Below are 26,516 nucleotides of genomic sequence, written 5' to 3' on the forward strand. Positions count from 1 at the left end.
CAGAGGGATGGGAGACTGAGGGAGGAGGCCAGATTTCTGAGGTGTGGAGTGGGGCTGAGGGCTGCTGGTGGTCAGGGGATGGGAAATGGAGAAGTGTAGAACTCTAGAAGGGGGCAGGAGGTGGAAGTTAAGAAGCCCAGTGCTTCCATTTCCTGCCTGGGGAACCTGGACCAAGTTGATCAACTTCTGAGCCCCAGTTTCCTAATCTATGAGGTGGGTACAATAACACTAATAATCCTGACAATATACTAACACCGATAATAACAATTCTGACACTTACTCTAATGAGTAAGTTAAAACCAGTACATGGACACACCTAACACATGCATTCCTTTCTTCATCATTTATTGACCATCTCTTATGAACCAGGAGTTCATAATGAAGAAAACAGAGGGAAGCCCTGCTATTCTTGTGGACTTAACTTCTAATCAAGGGACACAGCCAGACAATCAAGACAAAACATCAATGAAGAAGAGAAATTTCAGATAGTGATAAGTGCTTTGAAGGAACTAAAATACAGGGACATTGATATGATTGGAGACTGTTCTTAAAAAAAAATTTTTTTTTTAATTGATGGGAGGCTACTCTGAAAGGGTCATCAGGCAAGGTCTCTCTGAAGAGGTAACATCTGAGCTGAGACTTGAAGATAGGAGTGATTTGAATGCTGGGAGGGGAGAGGTAGTGCCCAAGCCTTTGAGAACAAGCTCAGGTTGTTCAGGGAACAGACAGAAGGGCCAGTGTGGCTGGAAGACAGGGCGTGAGAAGGAGTGGTAGGAAGGGAAACCAAAGAGGGCTCTTGAAGCCTAGAAAAGGAGTTTGGGTTTTCTTCTAAGTGCAGTGGGAAGCCATTGAAGAACAAAAATGCAGTACCAGGACTTCATGTTAGTTGTTGTTGTTGTTATTATTATTATTATTATTTCTTGGGTTATTGAATCAGGGTGTGTGTGTGGGGGTGATGACCACTATGCACTTGGGTCTCTCTGCAGGGTTGAGTACTGTTGAAAAGTGAAGGACAGGGAACCAGGTGTCTGGGGTCCTGATGTGGAATTAAGAGCTGGAGAACTGAAATCCGGGGTCCCTGAAAGGGAAGGGAACTGGACAATGGGATGTCTGGGTATGTGATGGGGCCAGAGCTAGGGGAAGGGAGAGTGGTTGGTCTTTTGGACTCACCGAAGCGGTGAGGGAAGGGCAGTTCAGTGACTGGGTGGGTGCTCGGGAAGCTGGGGTACCAGTGTAGCACAGGCTCTAGACACACTGGCTGGATTCAGTTCGAAGCCATTTTACTCATTAGCTGTGATTTGGGGCGAGTTATGAATCTGACCCAGTTTATTTGTAAAATAGGGATAATTGTAAAAGTGTTATGGAGCAGTTCTTAGAGAAGTGTCTGGTACACAGTAAGTACAGTTGTATGTGCTTATTAATACCAGACATTGTGTCCCTGAGTGGATTCAGTACTGGGAGACTCTAGATAAAGGTCTCTAGGATTAGGGGAAAGGGCAAATTCTTGGACTCAGTGGATCTCAAGGCTAAAACGTAGGGAGTACAAAATGAAGATCCCTGGGGGTGGGGAGTAAGTTGCTTCATCTTATACTTTTGAGAAGGACAGAGACCGGAGGTCTGAACTCAGTTCCACAAGTAAGTTAGCAAGTTTGGGTCACTGGGGAAAAAATGAGGGGCTGGAGATTATATGATTTCATGGAGGCAGAGGGGACCAGACCTGGGTCCCGGGAGGAGTCTGGGAACCAGGGACGAGGGAGACGGAAATTTGAGCGGGATAAGTGAAGAACAGGCTAGGATTCAGTTAAGTTCCCTGAGTGGAATCAGCGCCGGAGTTGGATGTCCTGGGGATGTTCCGGTGAGGGGTGGTGGTGGGGCGGTCCCCCATGCTAGGGCCCTGTAGAAAGGCGAGAATTCAAGGGACCAGAGGGCTGTGGCGGTATCTCCCCTTCCTGGGCCTCCTAAACTACGAGCTGAGCGCCTGCGGGCCGCTTCCTCCCACAGGAAACCGCAGGCGTCGGACACACCCAGCCTGCAGGGAACGCTGCCTACTGCTAGCCCGCTCTGTGGAGGCCCACGTGGGCAGCAGCCCTCTGTCAAGGGGCGTGCCCTGCAGAGCCAGGGGGTGTGGCAACGAAGGGCGTGGCCGGAGAGCGAGGGCGGCACGGAGCGCCCTAGACCACGCCCACTTCCGCCTCAGTGCGCGGACCTCAGGCGGCTGAGGGTTTTTGGCCGCCTCTTCAGAGGCCGTTGGCCGCGCATGCGTCATGAGCCGCTTGGAGGACCTGAGGCAGTGGTGAGCGCCTCCCCCGACAATTCCCGGCATCGTCACCGCCTCCCTGCTAATGAATCCTCAAAATAACGTGGTCTTAGTCAGCTTAAGACAAGCAGTTCTCGCGCCCCGTCCCAAAGGACCTCGGCCCAGTTCCAGAGTCTTGCAGATGGTTCCCTCCCAGCCCTGTCTCCACGGGCTCTTTCAGCTACTGCTTCCCCCACCTGGAAACACACAGCTCTCCCCTCACAATCCCGTGCTCTCCAAATAGACTATCTTGACCTCCTTCCCCAGGCTCTCAGAGCTTCAGTGCCTCCTAATTAGCCCCGGTCCCACAAGTCTGGAGAATCCGCGTCCTTCCAGCGCCCTCCTAGCTGGGTCCTCACGTGTTCTCCCAACCACGCCCCTCACCAGACCCTGAAGCCCCACCCCTCATAAAGTCCGCAGTCCCGCCCTTTACATGTACCCGTGCCCCTCCCCTTTCAAGGCTCCGAAGCCCCGCCCTGGACGGGTATCAGGGTCCAGGGTTTCCCTAGGGCCCCCAACCCCAACCCTCTCAGACACTCCAGCTCTGCCCTTTGCAAATCTCCGAGCTCTTCCCTCATAAGCCTTGAAGCCCCCGCACCCCGCAGGCCCACCCAGTCCCTCTCCTCATAAGCACTTTCAGCTCCGCCCGTCAGTCCTCTACAGCTCCGCCCTGAAGGCCCTCCTACCCCCGCCCCTCGAAGGCCCCCGCAGCCCCGCCCCCCGCAGCCCTCTAGCCCCGCCCCTCGCAGAGCTTCCCTTGCTCATCTATTCACAGTATCCGAGATCCCCGCAAGTCTACTCTCGGCCTCCTTGGTCCCTCCTCCCTAACCTCCCCTCCCACTGCTTTCCTCGGCGGCCTTGGTCCCTCCCCAGCCTCTGTCCTGAGACCTCATTGGCCCCTTATCTCCCCAGTAACCAGACCACAACAGTGAGCTTGGAGCACCAAGGACAGGTCAAGCACTCCAGCAGGTAGGGACCGGGCCTCGCTCTTCTCAGCTGGCCGGAGGTTCCCCCTCTTTTGTGATCCCTTCCCCAAACAGCCCCGCCTCGGAGATACCGAGAGCCTAGAGGATATATCTGTCCCCCGCGCCAGAGTCACAGCCGCGACGCAAGACAGAATGTGAGAGGTGGAAGTTTGGGAGGGGCGTTGGGAGAGGCCTGAGAGTGTCCCCCTCCAACTCACCGAAGGAACTGAGACTCAAAGAGAGGCCAGAGCTGGTTCCGGAGTCACCCTCTTCTAACTCCTAGTCCCTCACTGTTCGTTGCCTCTCTCCTCCTAGCCCTCTCCTGCTCTCTATCTGAAGGGGTCCTGCGTTGCCTCTACAGGAGCCCCACACTCTTTGGCCAAGATGCGTTTGGGACTCTCTGCTGGAAGCACTCGCTCCGAGGACGGAAGCGAGGCCTTCCTGGAGGGCATGGGTAATTCATACATTCTTTCTTTATTTCACTCATTCTTTTCCTTGATTTCCCCCTGTTTGAGGCCCTGTACAGTGGGCACTGGGGAGGGGGAGGCATTCCAGAAGAGCCCTCTAGTGGGCAGATGGATGGGCCAATATGGGGGAGAGGGATGGCCAGGAGAGGTTTGAGTGGGGCCCAGAACTCCTCCTAGGAATGACCAACAGGAGAAGGAAGGGAAGTGTTTCTGCAGAGAGAACAGCATGTGGCTGGGGCAGGATCTCTCAACTTCCATACAGTTGACACTTGGGGTCTGATAATTCTGTGAGTTGGAGGATGCTTAACCATCCCTGGCCACTACCCACTACGTGTCAGTAACACCCCCAACCTGCCCCCACATCGTGACAATCAAAAATGCCTCCAGACATTGCCAGATGTCCTTAAAGGGCAGAATTGCTCCTGTTTGAGAACCACTGGGCTGTGGGAGATGGGGAGCTGGTGGACAAGTCTGGAGAGGTGGGTAGGGTCAGGTCTTGTGGGGCTTGAATGCCAGGCTGAGGGGCTGGGACTTTGCCCTGGGGATGGTGCTGGAGCACCAGGGGAGGCCTGTGACAGGGTCAGATCTGGGTGTAGCAAGGACTCTCTGGGGCCATGAGGAGAGGCCAGGAAGTTGGTGAAGAGGCTGGGTGGTGGTCCAGGCCAGGGAGGATGAGGCCCGAGCCAAGGGGATGGGCTGGAAGTGAGGAGGTGGGAGGATGGGTCTGAGGACTGCTGGGTGGTGGGGCTGAAGTGGAGGGAGGGGATAAGAATGGTGTCCCTTGGAGTCCCTACACTTGATCTCAGCTTTGCCAAGTTCTAGGTCTTGCCCTTCTGGTCCCTAAGGACTGTGAGGCCTCCCAGGAGTGCCCTCTAGTGGGGAAACAGATGTATGCCCAAACCCGAGGTAGGAGTGGATTTAGGGGGAAAATGTGGAGGTCAGCATGGGGTACAGGGGGTATGAAGGAATGAGGGATACAGGACCTGAGATGCAGCCCTAGAGTGGTGTTGGAGCCTGGGTCTGAGGTTAAGTTGCAGTTTGTGAGACCCTAAGGGAGCCAGAATTCCTAGGTCTTGGGAAGGGAGGGGCTGGGGCCTGGATTCCCGTTGAGTCCCTTGCCGGGTCCCATCCCAGTGGACTGGGAGCTGAGCAGACTGCAGCGACAGTGCAAAGTGATGGAGGGTGAAAGGCGAGCCTACAGCAAGGAAGTCCACCAGCGTATCAACAAGCAACTGTGAGCCATGCGCCTGGGTCCCTGGAGCTGGGGAGGGGGCTTTTAAGGAGGTTGGGGGGCTGACTCCTGGGTCTGAGCCGGGAGGGCAGGCCTAGTTTGCCTGGACTTTAGTGATGCTGAGCTCTGCCCCTTTCTGGCTTCCCCTCTCCCTGTCTGGGCAGCGAGGAGATCCGGCGCCTGGAGGGGGTGCGGGACAAACTGCAGGTGCAGATCAGCGTTGCCCAGAGCCAGGTCAAGCGGCTGCGGGACAGCGAAAAGTTGGAGAACATGGGTCACCTGCTCAAGTGCCGGGTCCAGGTACAGGCTGAGGTCAAGGATCTGCAGGAGCAAACCAGAGCCCTGGACAGACAGGTGGGTTCTGAGTCAAGACTCTGTAATTCCTACTTAGGGGCAAGTGTCAGAACCTCTTTGAGCCTTCACTTCCTCATCTGAAAAGTGGGGTTACTGAAAGTATCCACCTGGGGGAGCTGTGCTCAGACTCTGGTAGGAATATGAGTATTTAGTGCTTAGCACAGTCTCGCATATTCAAAAATGGAGCTGGTACTGTTAGGAGAAAAAGATTCACTTTCTGGAATCAGTGAAGCCTGCATGAGAATCCTGGGCCTGCTACATCAGAGCTGTGCCATGATGGCCAAGTCTTTACCTCTCTGGGCCCTAGTTTCTTCATCCACAGAAAGAGGATGCTGATAATGCAGCAGACCTTGTTATCTGACCTTAGAAACCTTGACTTTTCTAGGCCCAGTGTTCTCAGTTTTTAGGACCATGAGTCATCCTGACACAGTGCATACACACACAGATGCAAATGGATGTAAACACGCACACACACATATATAGCTGAAACAAAATTTCCCCAAATGATACTTACTTTTTTCTGTGTGGGCTCCATCCTGCTATTTTCTGGTCTACTCTTCATTTTAAAAAGTAGCTTGCCTAGACCAAAAGCTTCCTTGCACACTGATGGATCACACAGAGGGGTCTGAAAGTTAGTTATCTTGGTGGTCCATATTAGTTTGCTATTGCTGCTAGAAGAAATTACCACAAACTTGCTGGCTTAAAATAATACACATCAATGATCCTGCAGTGCTGGGGGACAGAAGTCCGAAGGTGGGGGTCTCACTGGGCTAAAATCAAGGTGTCAGCAGGACTGTGTTCCTTCAGGAGGCTTCAGGGGAGAATTATTTTCCTGGCCTTTTCCAGCTTCTGGAAGCTGCCTGCGTTCCTTGGTCTATGGCTCCTTTCTGTGTCTTCTTAGCCAGCAGCGACTCATGCTGCATCACTCTGATGCCTTTATCATCTCTTCTCTGAATCTGACTCTCCTGCCTCCCTTTTTCACTTATAAGAACCTCTGTTATGATACTGGGCTCACCCAGACAATCCAGGATAATCTCCCCCACTCAAGATCCTTGGCTTTATCACATCTGTGAAGTTCTTTTTGCCATTGAAGGCCACAGGTTCACAGGTTCCAGGGATTCCGATGTGGACATCTGGGCAGGAGGAGGGGGATATTTTTCTGTTCTACCACATGTTCTGTAGTTTTATTACATGTGACTTTCAGTCAGTCTGTTTGTTCAGCAATCAATATCACCCCGAGCCACCTTTTGTAAGCTGAATTCTGTCTGATTCACACCTGTCAGAATTTTGGCTGTTTCATGGTAGTACAGTGGCTTAGTGGGTGCTGGCTGCTTGGGTTGGTTTTCCTTTAGTCTTGGATGGAAACTCACCAGAGACAGGTCCAAGTGGGATGATTTTATTATCTTGACTCCATCTAAGAAACCTGATTATGGAGAGTTGTAGGTCAGGTGGGGTCCTCAGAATACAGCTATGTAAATTTCCTCATGAGGTCAAGAAAGGATGTAGCTGTCTGGTGATATTCATTCATTCAACAAATTTTGTTGAGTGCCAAGTGCTGCTCTAGGTGCTGAAAACACAACAGTGACCGAAACATACTGCATGAGAGCAGTTGACATTCTACTGGGGAGACAGACAGTAAGCCAATGAAAGCTGAAGAAAGGATTTGCTCAGAAGAAATCATCCAGAATCTCACACAGAGAGACAAAAAGATGGGAAACATGGACGGGTGGTTAAGAGAATGGCAGGCCTAGTGAGAAGGGTTAATAGATGAGTAACAAACGTTTCAGAACAGAAAGAGAACGGGACAGATGTAGTGTGTGACAGGATATTTGAGAACTTTCAAGAGCCAGTGAAAGACCAAATCGACAGATTCAAGGATGCCTTAGATTCCAAAACAGGATGAATAAAAGAGCCACACTTACACAGGACATAGGGAAATTAAAAAAGGAGCCAGAAAAAATTTAAAAAGCATTTTTTTCAAAGGAGCCACAGTTAGATTGACAGCTGATTTCTCAAAAGAAACATTAGAAGTTAGAAAATAGTGCATGACATTAAAACTTGACTGTCCTAAGAGAAAAATCTATCAACTTAGAATTCTATACCCAGTGAAAATATCATCCAAGAATGACAAAGCAGAATACATATTTTCTGGCAAAGAAAAATGTAAAGTTAGCCATAGTGTTTCTCAAACCATATGTGTTGAAGGATCAACTTTTAAAACTTCCAATCTGTTACTGTCTGGTACCTTTGTAAGGCTTGTGTCTTGTGTGACTTGCTATGTGATTCAACAGCACCCAAGAACACTGTTTCTAAATGCTTACTCTCATTTTCTGAACCTATCACATCAGAGACTGATGAACAGACAGTCCTTGGACTTGTGCCAGTTCATGGCAACAATCTATGTAGGTATAAACATTTTTGATAAAATTCAGCATCTATTCATGTTAAAAACTCTTAGAAAGCCAGGAATAAGAGGGGATTTCCCAAATCTGATAAAGGGCAACTATGAAACATCTACAGCAGACACAACATTGTAAAATGACTGTAACTCAATAAAAAAAAGTTTTAAAAAAACATCTACAGCAGACATCATATTTGTTAGTGAAACATGAAAAAAAAATTCTTGAGATCAGTAGCAATATGAAGATGTCAGCTACAACTACTTCTATTTAACATTGTATTGGAGGTCCTATCTGGAGCAATATGGCAAGGAAAAGAAAAACAAAGCAATTTAAAGACAGGGAAAAAAAAGAAAGACTGGAAAGGAAGAAATGAAATTGTCAGTATTTGTAGATGATATATTTGCGTACATAAAAGATCCAAAAGAATCTAAAGCTAACCTATAATTAACAAGATGTTTTAACAATGTGGCTGGATACAAAGTCAATGATATTTCCTTATATTAGCAATAACTATTAGAAAATAAAATAAGACAAATTTATAATTGCCAAAAGAAGTACCTAAGAAGAAGTCTATTGAAAAGTGTGCAAGACCTCTATGGAGTAAATTGTAAGAGTTTATTGAGGGATATTAAGGAAGAATTTAATAAATGTAGAAATATAACCTATTCATGGATTGGAAGAGTTAGTGTTGTAAAATGTCATGTCTCCAAATTGATTTCTAGCATCAATGTAATCCCAATCAAAATACTAAAAGTTTTTTATTTTTAATAGATGAACTGGACAAACGTATTCTAAGGTTTCTATAGCAGTGCAATGAACAAGATGACTAAGATTTACTTAAAAGAAGAACACTGTGGAAAGATTTATTTGATCAATTATCAATATTTATTATAAAGCTCTCATAATTGGTGCAGGGCTAATCAAATGGGACAGTGGGGCAGAACAGAGAGCCCTGAATGAGACCTATGCATATGAGGACACTTGATATATGACTTCAGGAAATGGGAAAAGGAGGATTCTAATCACGGTGTTGTGAAAATTGGATATCCACACTGTAAGATGAAGTCAGACCCTTCCTTCTCACTGTACCCCAAACTAATTCCAGATGGATCCAAGATCTAAATTTGTGAACGTGGGAAAGGGTTTCTTAAATAAGTTAGAAAAATTTCCACTTTTAAAGGAAAGGATTGATACATTCCATGACTTTAAAATTAGCAACTCCTAATTCATCAAAAGAACCATAAAGAGTGTGCAAACTATGTCACAGAACAGGAAGGTTATTTGCAAGACATAGCTGACAAAAGGCTAGTGTCAAGAACATACAAGAAACGTCTACAAACCATTAAAGAGTCAGTTCAATTTTGAAATAGTCAAAGGACTCGAGTGGGCACATTGCCAAATAAGAGATTCAGATGTCCACTAAATGTAGGAATTGTCACTCATCAGTAAGCAAAGAAAGGCAAATGCAAGCCACAATGAGCTATCATTAAACACTCACCGGATTTTCAACAACTAGTGTCCAAATATACCAAATGCTGGGAAGAGAAGGCGCAGTGGGAACTATTATGAACTGTTGGTTCAGAAGCCCCCACCAGTTGGTGGGAGTATATATTGTCTAAAGTATTCTGAAAAGTTTTTTTTTTTTTCTCTACTACCTATTAAATTTGAAGATAGACATACCCCGTGATCTAGGGTTGCATCCACTCCACATGGCCACCAGAGGCAGTCTTCGGTTCCACCTGACGTTCATAGCCACAGGATTCAATAGACTACCCCTTGGCACCAGGTTCGCTTACCTCTGAAGGACAGAAGACAAGAAACAACAGCATCTTTGCACGACAGCATCAAATACATCTTCCCTGAGTGGCCCAGGCCTGTTTCTCAGCATCTTCAGTTGGATGATACCACATGGGTGGGTGGGTGGGTGTTGCCCACCCGGGCATAGGGCACTTTCATATACAGCGGGAGCCACCTCTTGTACCAGATCATGAGGGCAGCTTCTAAGATCCCACCAGGAACATACTTAGTTATAAAAAAACACCCTACAGAAGAGCCAGTTTTCTATTCAGTCCTGGTCATGTAGGCTTTTGGGGTCTATGGGTCCACTCACAACCCTTCTAGTCTGATCTGGTTCACCAATCAGGGGCCATTTTTACAATAAACATCGTTGCCTGGGAACACAGCTGGCATTCTGTATTTACCTTAACCCAGTATGTTTCCATGGAAACAGTGTTGAATGGAAGTAAACCAAAGTCATCTCCCAGTAGAAAACGGTTTAGATTTATCAGAAACCCTCCTCCCACCCAGCGGTTCCACTTCTGAGTATATAGCCTGGAACTGGGATTCATGAAAAGAGCGTTGATAAAAGTATTATTCACATTAGCTAGCTCCAAATGGGAAACAACCCAAATGTCCATCAGTATTTGAATGACTAAATAAATTGTGGTATGTTCTTATAATGAAAGAGTATACAGCAATAAAAATGACAATTACAGCAGCATGGATGAATCTCACAAACATTTGAAGGAAGCAAGACATAAAATATACAGGCAGCATTATTTCATTTATATAAAATTCAAAATCAGGCCAAGACAAACTTTCATTTAGGGGGTTTATACATGGGTGACAAAATGGTAAAGAAAAGAACTTCTCTTGAGGAAGTATAGCAAACAGATTAATGACTCCCCAAAGATGTCTGTGTCCTCATCTCTGGAACCTGTGAGCACGTTACTTTACATGGCAAGAGACCTTGCGGATGTGACTGCAGATTTTGAGATGGGTGTGCTATCCTGGATTGTCTCAATGGGCCCAATGTACTTACAAGAATCCTTGTAAGAGAGGGCAAGAAGCTCAGACTCAGAGAAGATGATGTGATTACGGAGCGAGGAGATGTAACAACAGAAGCAGATGTTGGAGTGGCCACAAGTCAAGGACTCCAACATCTAGAAACTAGAAAAGGCAAGGAATGAATTTTCCTCTGGATCCTCCAGGAGGAATGCGGCCTGGCTGACACCCAGTGAAACTGACTTCTGACCTCCAGAACTGTAAGATTGTAAATTTATTTTCTCTTAAGGCAGTAAATTTGTGGTATTTTGTTACAGCAGCAGTGGGGACTAACACAGGCAGGAGAGTGGTACCTGTATGGAGGGGAAGTTGGTAGTGATGAGAGGGAGACATATGCAGTGCTGTCAGTATTCTAGTTGTTGACCTGGGTGGTGGTTCAAACATGTTCACTTTTAAGATAAATGATAAACTGTACCTACCTGATATATGCACTTTTCTGTGCACAATAACATCTTTTTTAAAAGGAAAAAAAGGTGTAAAATATCATAGACCTAAGTGCAAAACCTAAAACTCTAAAACTTCTAGAGAGAAGCATAGAAGAAAAGAATATCTTTGTAGCTTGGGTTAGGCTAAGATTTCTTAGGTGCAGCACCAAAAGCATGGTCCCAACAAGGACAAATTGATAAACTGGATTCTGTAAAATTTAAAAACTTCTCCTCTTTGAAAGATATTGTTTAGAGAAAGAAAAGACCAGCCTCATTTTGGGAGACAATATTTACAAGGCCTAAATCTAGCAAAGAAACCCCAGAATATGTTAAGAAGTTTTAAACTCAATGAGAAAAAAAATGACCTAATAGGAAAAAGACTTGAGCAAACACTTCACCAAATATATATAAGATGGCAGTAGCACATGAAACATGCTCAACAGTATTAGTCATCAGGAGAATCAAATTAAAATCACAGGATACTTCTGTACACTTCTTAGAATGGCTCAAATTTAAGAGGTTGACCATACCAAGTGTTGGTGAAGATGTGGAGAACCCGGAACTCTCACACCCTGCTAGTGGGAACATCAGTGGTACAACCACTTTGGAAAACAGTTTGGCCATTACTAAAAAATGAAATGTCCCCCTACCATATGATTCAGACATTTTCACTCCTAGGTGTTTACCCAGGAGAAAAGAAAGCACATGTTTATACAACAAATTGTCCATGAATATTCATAACAGCTTTGTTTGTAAAATTCAGAACAGAAACAATCCAAGGGTCCACCCACTGGTGAGTGGATACAAACTGTGGTACATCCATGCAATGGAACACTACTCAGCAATAAAAAGGAATGGGCTGTTGATACACCAACAATGTGGACGAAGCTCAGAATAATTGTTATGAGTGAAAGAAGCCAAACCCTTTTCTTCAAAAAAAGAGTGTATATTTGTGATTCCATTAATATAAAACTCAAAAATGCAAACTGACCTACAGTGACAGAAAATACATGGAGGACTGCCTGGGGGCGGGGGCTGCGGGAAGGAAGTGGGGAGAGGAGCGACAGAGAGGCACAAGGAGACTTTTGGGATGATTGATATGTTCACTATCTTGATTATGTCAAACATACAAAATTGCATACTTTAAATATGTGCAGTTTTATTGTATGTCACTTATTCCTCAACAAAGCTGAGAAAAAAAATTTCCTACCCTCACCATATGAAAACAAAGTCTAGTTAGAGAGTCAGAGGCTTGCTGGGAAACCAGCAGTTAGCAGCAGGGAAGTGCCCTGATTTAGTAGCATCTTCTGATTTTCATAACATCAATACTCTGATCTTGGCTCTGGTGAACGTACCCTAACGTGACCCCCAGTGGTAGAATCCACTACCCCCCATATGGGCGGAACCTGTGACTAGCTTCTAGTCCTCTCCTTGATTGGGTTATGCTATATAAGACTGCCGTGCAGGAGCCTGGAGGAGTGCCACATGGCAAGGAATTTCCTGGAGCTCCTAGGAGCCGAGAGCATCAGTCCTGCAGCCTCAAGGAACTGAATTCTGCCAACAGCCACATGATGAGTCCCCGATGAGACCTCAGTCCTGGCTGCCACCTTGACTGCAGCTTTGTGAGCCCTGATCGGAGGATCCGGCTGACCTGTGCCACATTCCTGATTTGTGGAAACTTCCCGATAATAAATGGGGGTTATTTCAAGCCACCAAGTTTGTGGAACAAGTTGGCCCTCCATATCTACAGGTTCTATATCTGTGGATTCAACCAATTGGAGATAGAAAATATTAAAAAAAAATCCAGAAAGTTCCAAAAGGCAAAACTGAAATTTGCAGGACGGACTATTTACGAAGCACTTACAGTGTATTTACAACTATTTACTTGGTATTTACACAGTATTAGGTATTATAAGTAACCTAGAGATGATTTAAAGTATACAGGAGGTGCATAGGTTATATGCAAATACTACACCATTTTATATAAGAGACTTGAGAATCCTTGGATTTTGGTATTTGAGGCGAGTCCTGGAGACAATCTCCTGTGGTGACTGAAGGATGACTGTAGTTTTTCTGCAGAAATGGAAAACTAATACAATGGTCAATTTCAAGCTACCAACAATTTATCTCATGTGATTCCTGAAAATCTAACGACCAGCTCTGAAAAGCTGCCCAAGGGGGCTCCGGGATTGCACTACTCTTTAGCAGTGCACAGCTCTATTTAACAGTTTGGACCAGACAACCCAGCAAGTGTTTGCATTTTAACAACCTAGGAACCTTGCAAAACTAATGTACATAAATTGAAAACGTTGTATTTCATTCTTAAAAACCGCAATTACCCGTGGGATGTTTGTGCTTGCTGGGCACCATGCAACTTTTCAGACCTTGGAGTCAGATTGGACTCACCATCCTCATTCTATACCAATTTCTGTGCAGTACTTGCTTTTTTGTTTTTTTTTTTGAAAGTTGTGCTGGGGTAATTGTAGATTCACATGCAGTTGAAGGAGTAATCTGGGGAGATTCCACATACACTTTGCCCAATTTCCTCCAATGGTACCATTTTGGGGAGTATGATTTTTATAGCAGCAACTGCTAAAAACTCAGTTTCAAAAGGAGTGACATTCTCCACAGGGATCTAGCACCATCTCACGTCGAACCTGGGAACAACCTTGAGCTCCTAGTTCATGAGGCGTCTGACAATGCCTATGTCTTCCTCAAATTTTAAAATATCCCTGCAGTGCCCTGTTTGAGTTTGCTGCAAAGCTCCAGGGAGCCTTGGTGCATGTATTCATTTCCTGGGGTGGCTTGTGCCACAGAAATGTATTGTCTCCCAGTTCTGGAGGACAGAAGTCCGAAATCATGATGTCGGCAGGGTTGGTCCTTTCTGAGGGTGTGAGGGAGAATCTATTCCAGCCCTCCCACCCAGCTTCTGGTGGTTTCCTGGCCATCTGTGGCATTTTTTGGCTTGTAGAAGCCTCCCTCCAATTTCTGCCTTCATCTTTTTTTTTTTTCTTGTCTTTTAAATAAAATTTTAATACATTTTTTAAAGGTTACATTCCATTTACAGTTATTACAAAATATTGGCTCTATTCCCCGTGTGTTGTACAGCCTGTCTCACACCCAGTCATTTGTACCTCTCTCTCCCCCGCCCCAAATTGGCCCCTCCCACTGGTCATCACTAGCTTGTTCTCTATCTGTGAGTCTGCTGCTTTTTGGTTATATTCACTGGTTTGTAGTATCTTTTAGATTCCACATCTGCCTTCCTCTTCCCATGGCATTCTCCCCATCTGCAGATCTGTGTGTGCAAATTTCTCCTTTTCATAGAGATACCAGCCATGGAGGATTAGGTCCCAACCCCATGACCTCATTTTAACTTGATGACTTCTGTCAAAACCCTGTCTCCAAATAAGGTCACATTCTGAGGTACTGAGGATTAGCACTTCAACCTGTGCGTTTTTGGGGGGTGCAATTCAACCCAGAATGGCGCACGTATTGGGAAACACGGTATCAAGCAATTCACTTATTCATTTAGTCTGCATGTGTGTTGAGCACCGACTCTGTGTCAAGCACAAAAAGGACACAAATCCTCCCTCATGAAGCTTCCAAGTTACTTGGAGGTCTAACTAGAGACAAATACAGAAGTGAGAAGGGTGGGGTAGAAGCTGGTTCCTGGCGTAAGTGGCCCTGGGGACTCTAATGGCATCAGGGCTCCTTCTCACCATCTCTTGGTCCCTCGTCTCCACTTTGTCTACTGGGCGTGGCACCCCATCCATCCAGCCCACGCCTTTCTCCCAAATTACCAGGGAAGGATTCACACTAGCTCAGCTTGGGTCACACGCTCATCTCGAAAAGAATGGTCTCGACCTGGGTCTTCTGGTTGGCAGGGCGACTGGTTATGGTTGGAAGCCCGATCCACACGGGAGGTTGGGTACTGACCACAGAGGAGGGGTCTTAACAGTTGGCTGGGGCCACAGGGACAGCAGGTGTCACCACACTCAGTTACTCACCTTCCCACTCATCTCCTCCCTCGGTCCCTCAATCTCTCCTACATTCAGCCAACAAACAGGTACCACCCTCTTTTCTCCAGATCCAGGAGTGGGAGACCCGGATCTTTGCCTATGGTAAAGGTGTCAGGGCCCCGGGATGCATGCTGGATCAGAAGGGCAAGATCCAGCGAAGGATCAAGGTCCTGGAAGACCAGTTGAACAGGGTGAGGGTCAGCCTCTTGTATGTCTCCAGGCGTGAACTCTGGGGTCTGGGGGAAGAACTGAGCATGGGGTCAAGTTTCAGAAATGGTGGACCAAATTCCTAGATGCAGGCAGGCCTAAAACACAGGGCTCCCTGTGGGGCGTCAGGAGACAAGGTCTTGGAGGGATGGAGGGTCCCCAAGGAAAAGAGACTGATGCTGGTGTCCTCGGGGGGTGGCAGTGCTCTCAGGGTCCCCAAATTGGGAATGGGCCCCATCTCTTACAAGCACCCCCTCCTCGGCTGAGTGTGGCGGAGGGAGGCAGGCCAGGCCTTAGACAGACTCTTGGCGTCTTCTCCCACACCCCACCAGGTCACCTGTCGCGTTGACATCCAGCTGGTGCGCAATGCGACCTTGCGGGAGGAGCTGGATATCCTGAGGATCGAGAGAAACCGCTATCTCAATGTGGACCGCAAGCTGCAGAAGGTCAGTGGCCTGGGAGCCCCGGACCCCTTGGAGGATTCGAGAGTCACCCTGCCTCAAGTACAGGGAACAGACGCTTGGAGAATGTTCCAGGATGCCTCCAACAAGAAAGCAGCCTCGTTTAGATTTGCAGAAAGCAGAGTTGTCACTTTGAGCGTTATCACCCCAGGCAACCAAGGAGCAGGCCAGACCATTTACATTCCATGGGTTTCTCAGTAACCTTTGAAGTCCTTTGAAAAGCCCTCCCTTTCTCCCTCCACCTCCCTCTCACCTCCCTCCCTCTCTCTCTCTCTAAGTTTTACTTTGAAATAATTCCAGATTTGCAGAAAAGGTGCAAGAATAGTACAATTAACTATATATTCTTCTCCTACATGGATAATTTACCACATTGACTCTCTCTCTGTATAATTATTTTTGCTGAAAATAATTTATTATTATGACTGCCGAACCATTTGAGAGTACGATGCAGACATTGCGCTTCTAAGAACTTCAGTGTGGCTTTGCTAAGCACAAGACCATTTTCTTATGTAAACACGGCACCCTTCCGCCAGTCAGGACATTTTACGTTGTTCCAATCCTAAATAGTCCATATTTAAATCTTGTGATTGTCCGAGTGACGTCCTTTGTACCTAATTTGATTATCCTGCTCCCAGCTGCAGGGCAGGATCCCACACTGCATTTGGTTTTCCTGGCTCCGTTCATCTGGAACAGTCCCTGGGCCCTTCTTCTTATTATTATTTTAAAAAATATTTTTATTGAAGTATAGTCAGTTTATAATGTGTCAATTTCTGGTGTACAGCATAATGCTTCAGTCATACATGAACATACATATATTCGTTTTCATGTTCTTTTTCACTGTAATTTACTCCAAGGTATTGAATATAGTTCCCTGTGCTATACAGTATGAATTTGTTATTTATTGGATTTTGTGAGAATCCTGTATTTCGAAGCAAGAGACACTCTACCAGAGTTCAGTAGGTGTTCTGTGCGATTCATGGGTCTTAGATGTAATTCTTGGTGTATTTGTGGGAGAGGGCGAGCTGTGAGTCTCTCTTCAACATAACGGATGGGTTTATCTGATCTTTCTTCGTGATTAGCTTCAGGTTGTGCATTTTGGACGGTATTGTCTCGTTTGCAGGCATTGTATCGGCCACATAACGTCAGGTGCCCCATAACCAGCGACATTGACCTCAATCTCTTGGTTAGCCGTACTTCTCCAGTATAGTTTTCCTCTTTGTAATGAATAAGTCCAGGGAGATTCTTTGAGACTATGTAAATATCCTGTTCCCTGACGCCCTGTCACTCAGTGATTTTAGCATCCGTTAATGTTTCTTGCCTGAATAATTATTACTGTAATGGCTGCCAGATGGTGATTTTTCTAACTCGACCATTTCTCCTTCCTTTATGTGATGGCATTTTACTTAAGGAAGAGCTTCTCATTCTCCCCTGTATATTTGTTATCAGTAAGCATTCATGGATTCTTACTTTATTCTATACGTTATAACCCATAGTGGTCACTGTTCATCTTGATGCTCAAACTGTCCCAGATTTGGTTGGTGGGAGCCGCCTTAAGCTGGCTTCTGTGTCCTTTTGACAAGCCCATCATTTTGTTTGTTTGCTTGCTTGTTTTTGAGCACTTCCTTACTTTCTGGCACAGGAAGATAGTTCAGGTTATCTTGTCCTCATTCTGCCTCAACACCCGAGTTAGCATTTATCCAAGGAGTCCTGGTTCTTCCTAGTGTGGATTGGTGGTGAGAAACCAAGCTACAGGCAGTAAGAGTCCTCATTGCCATGGGGGTGTTGTTGCCATGACGCCCCTTCTCTGGAGAGAGCTAGGAAACAGATAGTTTAAAATCATGACTTCATGTTGGTACTTCTCATTCCAATCCAGCAGCACTGGGTTATTCCCGAACATTCACCATTTTATCTTTCTTTTCTCCCCTTGGGGGAACTCTGACTCCCAACAGCACTGATGCACGTATTCATTTGCTCAGTCCTCAAAACCCACGAGAGGGTCAGAATTGCTACAGCTGTACTACCACCCCCCGAACCTAGAAACGGAGTTCATGATTTGTTTGCAGATTGTTTTGTCCTCTGAGGGCGTGGGTATCTACTATCTATCTATCTATCTATCTATCTATCTATCTATCTATCTATCTTCAAATTGTATTCAGAAGTCACTGGGATTTGTTCCTATTTTTAAATTTTTATTGTTTTTTTTGGGGGGGATAATTAGGCTTATTTATTTTCATGAGATTCTGGGGATTGAACCCAGGACCTCATGCATGCTAAGCATGTGCTCTACCACTGAGCTACACCCTCCTCCCAGTTCCTATTTTTTTTTCTTCTTTGTGGTTATGTTTGTTTGAAATACATTTAGGTTCATTTACTTCCTTCCCTTATCTTTGTTGATTTAATTTTCTTTATGAATTGGTAAACCATTAATAGTGGTCCTGAATCAAAACTATTCCAAATGGTAGAAACATCATTTCCTCATCATTTCTTCCATTTTGGTTCCCATTCAGCTCCCATAGTTTCTGAGTATTTATCCTGGGTTTCTTGTTGCAAAAGTGTGTGTGCTTGCGTACTTATATGCACATATATGTGTATATGTACATTACACTAATATAATATAATATATTATAATATAATATAATATAATATAATTACACTAATTATATATGTATGTGTGTATATATGTGTGTATATACATCAATACACATATACCCCTTATGTATGTATATAAAATATATAATACATAACGTATTTTATTTATACATATATATTTATTTATATATTATATATAATTATATATATATATATATATATATATATATATATATATATATATATATATATATATATATATATATATATATAACTTCCTCCCTTCTTTCTTCTGAAAGAACCCTTTTACCCATAACTCTGCAAAGACACTTCCGTAGAACTAGCATACAGATCAGCGTGGTCACCATTATGAAATTCACACAAATTTCTGACCCCTCCCCCAAAGTTAGGTTGGCGCTCTTAGGAATATTCTGGGTTGGATGTTTCACTGGACTCCTGCTCATCAGTCTGGCTTTCCTTTCACTTGGAAGGACCTCTTTAAAACCCCTTTCAAGGGTTGCCACTAATTAGGGAAGGTCCATGTTTCGAAGGAGCCCCACTTCTTATTGGGGAAAGGCGAGGCCTCAAGAAAAGTCCTCCAGTGATGAAGATGTTCCAAGTGGCATCTGTTTTGTTCTCTTGGCAGGAGATCCAGCTCCTGCGGGACACGGTCAGCACCCTCATGGTCTCCTCCACCTCTGCCTACACTGTCAGGTAGGGCCCTGGGGTGCATCCTGGGGTGGAGGCCTAGGTAACTCAGGATGTGCCTTTTCTTAGTGATGGGAAGTTTCCAAACTCAAGAAATAGATCACCAGGATCTACTTTTTTTTCCATAAGGTGCCCCATTCTCTCCCTCTGATTTCCCAGTTCTTTGGGCAAAGTCCCTCTCCTTGAGTGCTTCCTTGCTGGATGACCTAGGAAGGTGTTTTCCCCTCTCTGAGCCTCAGTTTCCTCCACTGTGACATGGCAGTAATAATGGTATCTACCTCACGGGCCGCTGTGGGGATTCATGGCCCACTGTAGGGCCTGGCTCTCAGGAAGTTGGGTACCCTCTTCCCTGTCCCTCTGTTGGCATGGATCCCAAGGCACAGAAAGAACTTTGAGTCCCAATCTCTCAGGGGCTGCCATCAGAGGCTGGAGGGGTCACTGGGGACTGGGGCTGGTGGGTGCCAGGGAGGCCTCCCACCCAGGAGGATTGACCTGAGTGAGCCTCAAAGGAACCTGAATAGAGCAGGATGCTAGTGCTCTGAGTGGAGGCAACCAAGGTTGGCAAAGGTGTGGAGGGGGACTGGGATGGTCCATGGGCAGGGACCTGAGGGGACTGGCCTGCTGTTCTCCCAACTGAATGACCCCCCGACTTGTGAAGTAGCCTTGGGGCATTCTGAGTTCACAGTTGACTGCACGACATTTAAAAGCTTAAAAGCTCCATCTTCAGTGGAGCAGGCTAGGGGAGTTTCAGTGAGTGAGGCTTCTCGGATGTCCCTAGTCTCCTAACAGGGCATGTGCCCAAGTGCCAGTGATGTCATCTAAGTGCGCCACTTAGTGATCCAAGCCTCTTATCTTCCCAGCCACACCGCCCCAAACTCCGGCACAATTACCTTATCACCTGGGGCTACCTTGGGGGTCTGAGTATACTCTACCTGTGCCATCATTACCATCTTGCCTCCTGTTCCACAAGTCACATAAGAATGCCCAGGCTTCCCCAGTGCCCCGGGCACTGCAGCAGTGCCCCCTTTGTGGGCAAAACCATCAGTCCCTTACATGACCTATCACCCCCTCTCCCCTCAGCCCTGACTCTGCTCCCTCACCCCATCCTGACCCACCTCTAGGAACCTAGACAATTTTCTGCCTTTTGTGACCTCAGAGTAACTGCAGCCTGACTCTGCCCGTTTCTGTGACCCCAGGCTGACCCCACCCTTCCAATGACCTCTGGATGACCCCGCCCCTCCCTAGGCTCCTGGTTGACCCCAAATCCAACCTCCAATCTCCCTGGCCCCGCTCTAACCCACTATCCCTCCCAGGGAGGAGGCGAAGACCAAGATAGGCATGCTGCGGGAGAGGGCAGAGAAGGAGGTGGCCCAGAACGAGTCGGAGGTGCAGCTCTTGCAGCGGCAGATGGGTCGCTTGGAGCAGCTGCACTGCTTCCTCAAGCTCAAGAACGGAGACCGGCAGCTGGATCCTGCCATCGTGGAGAAGCGCGAGAAGCGGGGTGAGGCCTGGGCCGCGCGACCTCCGCCCCGCGCAGGCCCCGGCGGGAGAGGCAGGGCTGCGCGCTCCGCGTCCCCCAGCGGGCGGCGGCGGAGGGGGCGGAGCTGGAAGGGGCGGGGTCTGCGCGGCCCCGGTCCTCCCGGGCTGGTGGCCGCCCCGGACGCCTTCCGCAGCTCCCTGTCCTCCCCAGCCTGGGAGGTGGCCGAAGGCTACCGGAAGACGTCCCAGGAGAAGCTGGTGCTTCGCTACGAGGACGCCTTGAAAAGACTCTCCCAGCTGACCGGGGAGAGCGATCCGGACGTGCTGGTGGAGAAGTACCTGGAGTGTGAGTAGCTGGGGCGGAAAGTGGTGGGGCACGGAGGGGGAGGCCCCCAACTCTCCCCGGCGTCCAGTGCGCACTGTGCTGGGTCACGGTCAACGAGGCCTCCGCTTCGGCCCTGGGGACTCCACCTGCGCTGGAGTCCGCTCCGCCCTCCTCGCCTCATGCCGTCCGCCCTGCCTCTGGTCCTGTCTCCCCTCCCCTCCGCGTGTGCGAGTATCCTCCTCCCCAGTCTCTCTCGCCCCTGTCTCGGGCCTTCTGACACCTTCCTGCTGTGTTGGTCTCCACCTGTCGGCCTCTCTCTGTCCTCAAGGAGTGTGTCTCCGCCTTTTTCTTTCTGTCGAATTTCACTGGCGTGTCTGCCTTCCCGCCTCCCCATCTCCCCTTCCCGGTTCCTCCCTCCTCCGCCGCCCTCATTCGGGGCTGCCGGTCACCTTCCAAACCTTCCCCTCTCCTTCTGTGTTTCTCTCTCCGTGTCCCTGTTGCTGTCCTGTTCTCTCTTTACCCACCCTTACCGTTTTCTTTCCCTCGCTTCTCTCCTTCTCTGTGGCTCTGTTGGTATTTCTGGCACTTTCTCTGTCCCTCTCTCTCTCGCTCTGACTTGCTCTATTTCTGTGTCCCCTGTGCCTTTATCTGCCTCTCCTTCTCCGTCTCTCTCTCTCTCTTTGACGTCTTTCTCAACATCTCTTTCTCTGCCTTTCTGTGTGTGTCTGTCCCCGTGTGTCTCTCTGGACCCTGCCTTTCCCCACGCGCCCTCAGTGGAGGAGCGGAACTTCGCGGAGTTCACCTTCATCAATGAGCAGAACTCGGAGCTGGAGCACCTGCAGGAGGAGATCAAGTTGGTGAGCGAAACCCGCCCCCTCCCCAAGCCCCACGCGCTCCTCCTCCCTCCCGGTCTCCTCTCCCCGCGTCAGCGCTCCTCCCGAGCTGGGCCCAGCGTCGCGCCCCTGCCCGCGCAGATGCAGGAGGCCTTGGTGAGGGGGCGCGGCAGCGGGGAGGACCAGCGCTCGCAGCGAGAGCAGCAGCGGGCTGAGCTGCAGCAGCGCGTGGACGAGGCGCACTCGGAGGCCGAGAACCTGGAGGCCCGCTTCCAGGACTTTCGAGGGCAGCTGGAGAAGCTCAAGACAGGTGAGCACCCGCCCCAGCTTCTTCATCTGGGAGGAAGTGATGAGCAGGCCGGGAGCCGAGCCGCGGAGACTTTGTGCACTCCCTTGTCCGTCTGTCCCGTATCCATCCAACCACCCATCCTACATCCATCATCCATTCATCCTTAAAAGGCTTCCGGGGAGCAGTGGTACTTGAGGCTGGTTTTGAGGGATAAGTATTTATCTGAAAAACTGGGGAGAGGGGATGTTCCCAGCAAGTGGGACCAAGGCCTGGAGGTGCATTCAAGGAATACAGATTCTTTGTGCAGAGAGGGGAATGTAAGCGCGTGGGTGGGGGTTGAAGAAGGCCTGTGCTAAAGGGATGCCAGGCTGAGGCACTGGGGCTTTGTCCTGGAGGTGCTGGGGAGCCACAGGAGGGTCGTGAGCAGAAGACGGTGGTGGAGAGGAGGGAGGGGAATGTGGATGGAGAGGAGAGTGGAGCCCAGAGGTACTGGACTGACAGACTATTGGGGCTGAGGCACGCGGGGGTCTGGCCTGGTGAGGGTGAAGTGGGAAGCCAGTTTTGGGGGATGACCCTGAGCTGGGTGTGCGCAGTCTTGGGGGATGGTCAGGGAGGGACCCCAGGAGGAAACTCTGAGCCTGGAGCCCAGGCTGAGGCCGCACAGGGTCGGGTGGTGGGGATGCCGTATGGTTGGGTGCAGATTTTTGTCAGGGTCATAGATGCCTTCTGTCTCATTCACCATAACCCGCTACCTGAATGCAAATGTGCCATGCAGGGGCCCACGGTGAGCGCCGGTCACGAACGGGTCACGGTGCTGCCATGAATTTCCTCCGACTTCTCCCACGGAGCATGCGCCTGAGTGTTCCGGGAGGAGAAACACATTCTGGGCCGTGGACTCGCTGGGTTGGGTGGAAGTCAGGTTTTTCTGAGCCGTGTGAAAAAGTCCCTCCGAGTGGAGGTGCCCTTGTTAGGTTTTTCTTTGACCCCTCTCTCATTTTGCCTGCTGTGGTCCCGAGCCCCTGGCCAGGCACACAGCGATGCCCTCCCACTGGCTGGCTGGCTGGCTGAGCTCGTGCAAGTCCCTTTCCATCTTTGAGCCTCGCTTGCCACCTCCCCAGCCCAGGTTGCAGGGACTTGAGGAGAGGAGAGGGCTTCCAGCTAGTGGGCACCAGGTCCATGACAGCCGGCCCCCTCTGACCCCAGATATCCAGCGCGTCTTCACCAGGGCCCAGTGTGACAATACCATCATCAACGACCTCCTGGGGGTCAAGACCCACATGAGAGACCGGGACATAGGCCTCTTCCTGAGCCTCATCGAGAAGCGGCTGGTGGAGCTTCTGACAGTGCAGGCCTTCCTGGAAAGCCAGGTCGGGATGCAGAGGGCACTGAGGGGGGGACAGGGAACCAGAGCCTTGGAGATGGGTCTGAGCAGACCGCTGGCTTATCTGTCCTCCAGAACTATCATGCCACCAGCTTGCCTAACGCTACCCTCCTGGTGCTGGGTCAGAGCCCTGAGGATCTTCCGAAGAAAGTGGCCCCACCTCAGCCCCCCGACAATCTGTGAGTCAGAGAGCAAGAGGGAGGGGGAAGAGGGAGATTCCACGGGGACAGAGGGGACATATGGGAAGGAGGGTTTTGGTGGGGGGCTCTTGGGGATTAGAGGATCAGTGTGGCTCTGGGGGGCTTGGAGTAGAAGATGGAGTGGGTGCTTTGCAGGAACCAGGAGTAAGGGCTCCAGGGATGCTATGGGGCACTGGGTAGACCAGAAGGCTGAAGGGTGCTCAGGGCTGGCCAGATCTCTGTGTGCGGCTGAGGGTCTCTGGGTCTAGTGATGAGGAGCCATCCGCCTCTTGAGGGGTGGGAGAATAGCCCCTTCCTATCTTCCCCCCACTTTAGGGAGGACCCCCCAGGCTTTGAGACCAAAGATGAGTATCCTCTGAGCAAGGAGGAGCTGCTGAGCCAAGTGGTGAAGTCGGTGAGCACGGATACCCACGGGTGCGGGGCAGGAGCCCGGGCTCCTTGGGGACCCTAACCCTCTTCCCCCACAGCTGGAGATCCGAGAGCAGGCGAGGGAGCATAACTTGAAGGAACTGGCCGAGGCCGTGAAGGTGGATATCACTCCAACCATGAACTTCTCCAGCACCCAGAAGGCCAGCTCCAGCAACCCCCTGCTGCCCAAGAGCCCCAGCATTGTCCCCGGGTCTGTCAGGAGCCACAGGACTAGCGGCATCCTGGTGTCCAGTGGAGGCCGTGCCACCAGCTCCAATGTCGGCCACGTCACCTTTGGGGACGCAAGCTCCAGTGTGGGCCACGTGACCTTTGACTCCACCAGCGCCACCGGGAGACTGATGACCAGCCAGAGCTTGACTAGGGGCCGTGTGACCCTCAGACCCCCCAGCTCTAGTGGCTACCTGGGGTCCACTGGATACTTGGGGTCCAGCAGAGGCCAGGAGAGCTTTGGAGGCACAGAGAGCAGAGGCCCTGAGTCAGAATTGAGTGGAGGCTTTGGGTCCAGCAGAGGCCAAATCTCGAGCACTGGCCCTGCCTCCAGCACAGGCCCAGGCTCCACTATCAGCAAGGACTCCCAGAGCAACTAGTAGGGGTGCCCTGCCCCCACCCTGGCTCCTGGCAGGGCCTGCAGTGTCTCTGCCTCCCAGTTCTTCCTGAGACCCTCCATCTTTCTCACCCAGTTCCTGGAGAACTGCCTCCACCTCCTTTTCACTGTTTCCCTGGATCTGTGTCCATCTGCTCCTCCTCATCTGTCTCCTGGTCCCCCTCTCTTTCCTCCCCTCCTTTCCCTTGCTGTTTCCTAATCTCCTAGTTTCTTGGTTTCCCACTCAGGGTGATGCTGTCTTGTCTCACCTCTCTGATTATTCCCCTGCCTCCTGTTTCAGTTTCCCCATTTCTAATTCCCTCTCTGCGCCTCCATCTCCCTGGCCCTCCTTGCATCTCATGTCCCTATCTCTGTAGCTCCTCCAGAGCCCCCAGGAGTGAGAAGTGGGGGAAGAATCAGGGCAGAGATGTTGGGGTCAACATGAGCTGTGACCAAAGGAAATAAAGCTCAGAGCCTGACTTCTACCCCAGCCTGGTTACAAGCCTATGTGTGAGAGAGCAGGATTGAGACATGGCTGCTTTTCCTCTACCTCTGGCCCAGGGGAAAATCTATGACCCTGTCCCTATTCCCTTCCATTCATTCATTCATTCATTAGTTCACTCTTATTTTGGAGACTTCCATGTTTTAGGCTCTACTGAAACTGGGAACTGTATCAGTCAGAACAGGCTGAGTTATGTTGCAGTAACAAGCAACCCCAGAATCTCAGCGACCTAATGCAACAAAGGTTTATTCCTCCTAGGTGTTACTAGTCCATTGTGGGTCAGCTAAGAGCTCTGTTTCACATCATCCTTGTGACCCGTGCTGATGGAACAGCATCTATCTGGAATGTCACCAGTCCCTGTGGTGCTCAGAGAGAAAATGGCAAAGCTGCAATGACTCTTAAAGCTTCTACCTGCATACGATACATACTGCTTCCACTCACATTTTTGAACGAAGCAAGTTACTTGGCCTTCCCTGACTTCAAAGGAGGATGAGAAGTGCGATCTTCCTGTGTGTTTAGAAGAAGAGAAGGATGTTTCTGGATGGTCCTAATGCCTGCCAGAGAGTCCCAGAGATAAAGCAGAGTCTGTCCCTTTCCTGGGGGTGGGTTTGGTTGAAGAGGGATTAACACCATGGATGACGCCTCCCTGTCATTGAGTCATGTCTGAGGCCCTGTCAAAATGGAATCCAACCCAACCCAAACAGATAACCCATCATCCACCTTCCCAATACAAGAAGATAATACTCTTGGCCTCATTTCCTTTAAAATGGGTTGACGACAGTACCTACCTCAAAGCGGCTTTTTGTGGGGATAAAATGAATTGATACATGCAAAGCCGTAGACCAATATCTGGCCTGTAGTCAGTGCTCAAAAGTCCCTGTGGTTATGAGAATGACGAGGATGAAGATGAAAATTAAGGGCATGTTTCTCCCTATTCAGATGGTCCAGGCTTCCTCTGGCTTCATCTGACCCTACAGTCTGGTGAGGCCTTTCCTGTTTAACAACCCGCTCTTCAGGAAAAACAAACAACCCTTGACTTGTAGTGTTTGCCCACTTCTGTTGTGTAAATACTGTCTCCCAGCATGACTGATTTCAACCCACCCCTGTGAACCTAATGTGGAATTGATCCCAATGCTCAGATCAGTCCTTGTGAGCTGGCCTGTGCTGCCCAGCACTCAGGGCCTGCCCCTCCTCCGGTGCCTCGTCCCCAGTAATCATCCCTCCCTAGACCCCACCCTCCTGTAACTTCCTCCAGAAGACTCCCGCTGCTGACTGAAACGAAGCGGCCTTGAACTTTGGAAGAACTTCCAGACCTTTTAAACATTGAAATTGCCTTAACATTTTAACAGCACAAGGCTCAGTTTCCAATGTGCAAAGCTTAGGGTCTCAACAATTTTAAACCTTTAACAAGAAAAAGAACAGGAAGAGCAACCTGTTTGGTACCAGTAAGGAATCCTGATTAAAAAGAAGGCTCTATGACATTTCTCCAAAGAAGACATCCAGATGGCCAATAGGCACATGAAAAGA

The 26,516-nt window shown here is 48.8% G+C and overlaps 1 protein-coding gene across 6 annotated transcripts; it reads left to right on the forward strand.

The window, feature by feature from the left end:
- The first annotated feature begins 193 nt into the window (after positions 1-193).
- Positions 194-24,977, forward strand: CCDC114 (coiled-coil domain containing 114). 6 transcript variants are annotated; one of them, XM_032485651.1, is made up of 15 exons: positions 3,079-3,265; positions 3,577-3,715; positions 4,863-4,962; positions 5,124-5,313; positions 15,072-15,194; positions 15,543-15,656; positions 18,907-18,974; positions 20,282-20,469; positions 20,659-20,793; positions 21,547-21,629; positions 21,747-21,915; positions 23,098-23,261; positions 23,351-23,454; positions 23,791-23,869; positions 23,943-24,977. In XM_032485651.1, the coding sequence occupies exons 2-15, from the start codon at positions 3,646-3,648 to the stop codon at positions 24,489-24,491; spliced, it is 2,136 nt and encodes a 711-aa protein (XP_032341542.1). In that variant the 5' UTR covers positions 3,079-3,265; positions 3,577-3,645; the 3' UTR covers positions 24,492-24,977. The 6 variants fall into 6 exon arrangements, with proteins under 6 accessions (XP_032341543.1, XP_032341542.1, XP_032341540.1 ...); XM_032485649.1 differs by having other exon boundaries at positions 3,623-3,715; XM_032485652.1 differs by lacking the exons at positions 3,079-3,265; positions 4,863-4,962 and adding an exon at positions 194-213 and having other exon boundaries at positions 3,623-3,715.
- Positions 24,978-26,516: the final 1,539 nt, after the last annotated feature.

Source organism: Camelus ferus, chromosome 9, assembly GCF_009834535.1.
Source record: "Camelus ferus isolate YT-003-E chromosome 9, BCGSAC_Cfer_1.0, whole genome shotgun sequence".
Classification (NCBI taxonomy): Eukaryota; Metazoa; Chordata; class Mammalia; order Artiodactyla; family Camelidae; genus Camelus; species Camelus ferus.